Source organism: Ctenocephalides felis, unplaced genomic scaffold, assembly GCF_003426905.1.
Source record: "Ctenocephalides felis isolate EL2017-DRISC unplaced genomic scaffold, ASM342690v1 CF-g0.4_SCAFFOLD_01886, whole genome shotgun sequence".
NCBI lineage: Eukaryota > Metazoa > Arthropoda > Insecta > Siphonaptera > Pulicidae > Ctenocephalides > Ctenocephalides felis.
The window spans coordinates 3,170,578-3,177,634 of NW_020538040.1; the positions used below are offsets into that span (position 1 = coordinate 3,170,578).

At 30.8% G+C, this 7,057-nt stretch overlaps 1 protein-coding gene across 1 annotated transcript; it reads right to left on the reverse strand.

Annotated features, from left to right (window-relative positions):
• Nucleotides 1-4,054: 4,054 nt before the first annotated feature.
• LOC113378416 (larval cuticle protein A3A-like) lies at nt 4,055-6,684 on the reverse strand. The gene is made up of 5 exons (XM_026618942.1): nt 6,676-6,684; nt 6,426-6,534; nt 5,624-5,755; nt 5,375-5,556; nt 4,055-4,395 (listed from the first exon to the last, which is right to left on the reverse strand). The coding sequence occupies exons 1-5, from the start codon at nt 6,682-6,684 to the stop codon at nt 4,108-4,110; spliced, it is 720 nt and encodes a 239-aa protein (XP_026474727.1). The 3' UTR covers nt 4,055-4,107.
• Between the last annotated feature and the right edge of the window lie 373 nt (nt 6,685-7,057).

The window sequence follows — 7,057 nt, forward strand, 5'->3', positions numbered from 1 at the left end:
TATTTTTGAAGTACATAATATATAAGAAAAATGTAGATAATTCAGTTATCTTTAATCTGTTCTAAGATAGTTTTAAGATACCTAAGATATTTTCAAAGTTATGTACTAAAATGTAAAAATGCACCATACATTTTATTGCTTGGGGGTAAACTTAAGTTTTTAGTATATTGGACGTACTTTTTTTTATAATTTAGAACATAACTTTTAATTATCTAATTTATCCTCAAACAATCTTCAAACGGCTCAAAGATAACTAAATTATCTACGTTTGTCTAAATAATTATTTATCTAAATAATTAATTTTTGATCTTAAAATCATTTATTTACTTATGAAATGCAAAACTGCTTGCAGCACTGTTTGGATTAGGTGATGGAGAAAATAACTGTTTTTTTTCATATTTTTTTAGATAACTCTTAAAATATTTGTTTAGGAGAAACTTGTCTAAAATCACATAGCGAACAAAATTTGCCAAAAAATTTCCTAAACAATGTATATACATAAAGTTATTCAATAATTTTATAAATGTTACTGAAAATGTGAACAATGTATTTGTCCAATCAATTAATTTTTGATATTAAAATCATTTATTTATTTATGAAATGCAAAACGGCTCGCAGCACTTAAATTAGGTAATGAAGAAAATAATATTTTTTTTCATATTTGACTCTTAAAATATTAGTTTTGGAGAAAATTGTTCTAAACCACTCGAAAGATAAATAAGTTATCTACAAATCTTACTAACAATAGATATAAGTAACATTTATTATTAATTTTATAAATGGTACTGAAAATGTAGACAATGTAGGTAAACGCAAGGAGCTCCCTGGTACATTTTTGAATATTTTTGTTCAAAACTCTGAAAATATTTGTCTAGTAGAAATTTGTCCAAAACCACCTAATAGCCAATAAAATTGCCCATAAATTTCTCTAACAATGTATATGTCCACAATTATTTACAATCTTATAAGTTGTAGTTAAAATGTGGACAATGTAGCCAAGCCAAGGTACATCATGATAAATGTTCCTATATTTTTGTCCAGAACTCTTAAAATATTTGTCTAGCAAAATTTTGTCCAAAACCATTGTATAGCCAATAAAATTTGCCAAGAATTTCCCAAATAATGTATATACTTAAAATTATTCAATAACTTTATAAATGTAAAAGAAAATGTAGACAATGTAAGTAAGTACAAGGTACGTCTTGGTACACTTTTGTATATTTTTGTCCAAAACTCTAAAAATATTTGTCTAGCAAAATTCTGTCCAAAATCATTGTATAGCCAATAAAATTTGCCACGAATTTCCCTAACAATGTATATAAATAAAATTTTAAATCGCCTCGCAAAAAATCATAAAATTGTTCAATTTCTTTATAAATGATACTAAAAATGTAGACAATGTAGGTAAACGCAAGGAGCTCACTGGCACTTTTTTATATATTTTTGTCCAAAACTCTGAAAATATATGTCTAGCAGAAATTTGTCCAAAACCACTTTATAGCCAACAAAATTCCCCACGAACTTCCCATACAATATATATGTATAAAACGATGTACTCATATTGTAAATCCTGGGTAAAACTTTGACAATACAAATAAACGCAAAGGTTTCTATTGTAATTTTAAAGTATACCGAGTATATTTAAGGATTGATACCAAGTACAATTATAGATAATTTAATTTAGAACAAATTTGTCAAATATTTCATTTATTTTGGTGCAAGGGTTCAGAAGTTACAACAGATTTAATAAGTAAACCATTGAGTTGCCGTAGTCGTGTACAAACTTAAGTTTAGGTCAAATGTGACTTAAAAAGTTTTGCTTCAAATATAGGCGTGTTGGGTATCAAATGAAAGGTCCCTACGAGCTCTATCAAAATATCATATTTACATATCCAAAGAACTCTACTGACAAGCAAATTGTTTTATAATATTAAATATTGTTATATTACGAAGACAATGTACAGCAGAAGGGACTCTACTGACGAGCAAATTTCTTTCTATTATTATTTTGTTATATTGTGAAGATAGCGTACAGCAAAAGGGACTCTACTGACGAGCAAGTATATAATTAATAAAATGCTACATTGGAGAAAAAATTAATAAACATACATAAAATATTGTTAAACAAGAAATTGAGAAGAAATTGAGAAATGATAAATAACAAAGAACTCTACTGAAGAGCATACAGAATTTAAAAAAAAATGAAAAAGAACTATACAAACGAGCTGAATTTTTACCCTACAAGACTTTACTGATGAGCAAGCCATACATAAAATAAGAAAGGGACTCTACTGACAAGCATACTTTAAATAAAAAAGAGATTTCATTGACGAATGGAGCGACTTAAAAGGGACTCTACTGACTTAAATAAAAAAATTACATTACAAATTAAGTACAAAAATAAAAAAGAACTCTACTGACGAGCAAACCGAATTCCTAAAGAATAGAACTCTACTGACGAGCAACACATAATTATACATAGAAATAAAATTAGTAAAAAATTTCTAATAAAAGGGATGGTACATTTTTCTATATTTTTGCACATAACTCCTAAAATATCTGTATGGCAAAATTTTGTCCAAAACCACTTTGAAGCCAATACAATTTACCAAAAATCTCCCAAACAATGTACAAAGTTAAAGTCATTTATAATCTTGCAAATTGTGGTTAAAATGTTAACAATGTAGTTGAACACAAGGTACGTCTTGGAATACTTCTCTATATTTTTGCAAAGAACTCCTAAAATATTTGTCTAGTAGAAATTTGTCCAAAACCACCTTATAGCCAATAAAATTTGCCATGAATTTCCCTAACAATGTATATACATAATGTTATTCAATAATTTTATAAATGATACAGAAATTGTAGACAATGTAGGTAAGTGCAAGGTACATCATGATAAATGTTCCTATATTTTTGTCTAGAACTCTTAGAATACTAGTCTGGCAAAATTCTGTCCAAAACCACTTTGAAGCCAATACAATTTACCAAAAATCTCCCAAACAATGTACGTAGTTAAAGTCATTTATAATCTTGCAAATTGTGGTTAAAATGTAGACAATGTATCCAAGCCTAAGGTACGTTGTTGTACACTTTTGTTTATTTTGTCCAGAACTCTTAAAATACTGGCAAAATTTTGTCCAAAATCACTTTATAGCCAACAAAATTTGCCACGATTTTCCCAAACAATGTATATATATAAATATATGTATTCGTATTGTAAATCATGATTAAAACTTGGACAATACAAATAAACGCAAAGTACGTGCTGGTATACGTTTCCATATTTTTGTCAGAAACTCTTAAAATACTGGTCTAGCACAAATTTTTCCAAAACCACTGTATAGCCCACAAAATTTGCCACGAATCTCCCAAACAATGTATATACATAAAATCATTCAATAACTTTATAAATGATACTAAAAATGTGGACAATGTAGCCAAGACAAGGTACATCATGATAAATGTTCCTATATTTTTGTCCAGAACTCTTAAAATACTAGTCTGGCAAAATTCTGTCCAAAATCACTTTATAGCCAATACAATTCCAAATAAATTCCCCAAACAAAGTATATAATAAAAGTCATTTATAATCTTGCAAATTGTGGTTAAAATGTAGACAATGTATCCAAGCCTAAGGTACGTCTTGGTATACTTCTCTAAAGTTTTGTCCAAAACTCTTAAAATATTTGTCTAGCACAAATTTGTCCAAAACCACTTTGTAGCCAATACAATTTGCCACAAATCTCCCCAACAATGTATATACAAAAATTTATAAATTAATACTGTAAACTGTAATTGAAATATTGACAATGTAAGTAAGTACAAGGTGCGCCCTGGTACACTTCTCCAATTTTTGCCCAAAACTCTAAAAATATTGTCCTGGCAAAATTCTGTCCAAAACCACTGTATAGCCAACAAAATTCCCCCCGAATTTCCCATACAACACAAACCTCTCCCATCAACCAAAAACCCACCACATAATGTTTCCATACAAAATTTATTTACCTATCAAATACATTACAAAAGAATCATTACATCAATCAGTCGTCAGTTGTCCTATTGCCTTAGTCCTTCAACTAATCTTCTATATCCTCCTCCTACTCCTCAGCGAATGTAGCTCGAATAGGCGATAGCTGGAGCAGCGAATTTAGCGTAAGCGGGCGCTGGAGCAGCGTAGCCGTAAGCTGCGTAATGGTAAGGGGACGCTGAATAAGCGATTGGAGCTGCTGGAAGGGGAGTAGCTGCAGCAAATTTAGCGATTGGAGCGATTGCTGGAGCAGGGGCGGCGTAAGCGATTGGAGCAGGGGCGGCGTAAGCGATTGCAGGGGCCGCTGGAGCAGCGAATTTAGCGATTGGAGCTGCGTAAGCCAGAGGCGCTGCGAGTTTTGCTACCTGGAAAAAAATCGGTAATTGAAATTTAAATTTAGTTTTGAGGTATACCGAGTTGGTGTAGAGCATTGGGGTATAAGACAAAGTTGTAGATAATTTAATTTTAAACAAATTTGTTGTATATATCATTTATATCGAACAAATGGTTTAGAAGTTATAAGTGATTTAATAAATAAATGCACCATAAATAGCTAGAGTTTAAATAGTACAGCGGGTCAAATGTGAGTTAAGAAGTTTTACTTCAAATAGGCATGTTGGGTATCAAATAAAAGGTCTTGACGAGCTCTATACAAATATCTTAGTAATATACTCAACAAACCCAAATGGTTCCGTACACAACATTTATTCAAGTTCTGATGGCTATTTTTGCTATTTTAAAGTATACCGAGTTGCTGTAGAGTTTTACTGTACTAGACAATTTTATAGATATTAAAATTTAGAACAACTTTGCCGAATATTCCATGCATTTTGGACCAACGATTCAAAAGTTACAAGAGTTTTAATAAAAGGTTGACCAATGGGTTGCTGATTTCGGGGTTGAATATGAGTTAAAAAGTTTTACTTCAAATATAGGCATGGTGGGTATAAAATGAAAGGTCTCGACGAGCACTAAACAAATATCTTAGTAACACACTCAAAGAAGCAACAGAGTTCCGTACGCAACATTTATTTAAGTTCTGGTGCCTATTTTAGCTTTTTTGAAGTATACCAAGTTGCTGTAAGGCTTTACTGTCTTAGAACAAATTATAGATAATTCAATTTAAAACAATTTTGCCAAATATTTTACTCAATTTGGACAAACGGTTCAAAAGTTACGAGAGATACAATAAAGCGCCGACCAATGGGTTGCCAAATGAAATCAAAAATGAGTTAAGAAGTTTTACTTCAAATATAGGCATGTTGGGTATCAATGAAAGGTCTCGTTGGGTATCAAATGAAAGGTCTCGACTATCCAAATATACCAACTATTTTTATTATTTACCGGTGCAGCAGCGATGATCGGTGCAGGCGCTGCGAACTTGGCGATGGCAGGGGCGGCGTATGCGACAGGGGCTGGAGCAGCGATGGCCACAGGAGCCGCTTTGGCAATTAATCCTTCTTTGCGAACGACGGCGTTGAAGCCGTTGATGGCATCGGCGGTGTAGTCAACAATTCTTCTAGTTCCTAATAAAAAATAATTATATATATATATATATATATATATATATATATATGAATATATTTAAATTACCATCAGCCTCCAAAAGGGAGTACTGTCCTCGTACAACGTCGCCATCTCTGGTCTCATGTTGCGATTTGGAGTCACCAGTTGAGGCATCCTGGACATCATATGCAAAACTGTACTGAGGATGGTGGTCGTAGTCTAAAAAGTCGTAAATAAACTAGGTATAAGTAAAATTTAGCCTTAAGGAAAGTTGCTTGTGCGTAAATAATCGACTTAATTATTAAAAAAAATTTAGTTGTTTTTTTTGTCATTTTTTCCATTTATTTCTACAATCTAACTATATTTCTATAATTTAAAAAATCCTAAAAAAACCCTTAACAAACTTCAGAAAGATTTATCAAAATCCGAATAATCGTTCAGGAGGATTAACCATTCATACACCTTTACAGAAGAACTTTATATATAATATACAATTGTTTTAACATTTTTCCTTAAAATCTCAAGTGTGAAAACAACTTTAAACGCTAAAGCCGTCAACACATGTATCCGGTTTCATATAAAACAATTTTGGAGCGTTATATATAAAATAGCAAGTGTGGTAGCGGCTTTACGCTAAAGCACGTTTCACACTGTGCAATTTTATTTTTTATAAAATAATAAATTGACTTTAATAAAATTATAAAATGACTATTATTTATTATTATTCGATATATTCTTATTAAATTAGGTGTAAGTGGCATTTTGCCTCAAGTTGCATAAACTTGTAAATCAATGTATTGACTTGTAGACAATAATATTTTATATTTAGTTGTTAAAATGAGTTTTTTAAGTGGTTATTTTGAAAATAAAGTGGTTTTTTATATTTTACCTTCCGTCGCCAAGACTTTGGTGGCAATAGCAGGGGCTGCCAAGAGAGGCGCTGCAGGGGCTAGAATTCCGGCACGGGCGACTGCGCACAAGGCGAATAGACATACAATCTGCAGAATAAAATTAAAAAAACGTAATTTTTTTAACAAATTTTCTTTAAATTCTACTCTCTTTCTATCTCTTCCTTTTTAAAATGCAAATGATAAAATTTTCTTGATTTCTTTTCTTTTCTTTCTATCTTTATTCCTTACTTGCTGCATCTTTCACACTCTTATTTTCAAAAATTAAAAATAAAAGTTCATAAAAATGAAAATACTTCTTTCTTTCACATCGAACGAATTTTCTTTAGTTTTTTCTTTATTCAAATTTTGTATTTATCTGCATTATATATGCGTTTATTTATCTCTCTTTTTTTTCTTTATAATTCTTCTATTCTATCTAGCTTATTATCTATCTCTCTCTATTTAAGTAACTTATTTTTCAAAATATTTCTATTTTGTATTTATTTTTGTATAAGAAGTTAGAAAAGGACTCTACTGACGACAAAAATTAATATTGACCTAAAAGACAAAGAAGGATTCCACCGACGAACAAAATTAAATATCAACATAAAAGAGAAAAAAGGGACTCTAC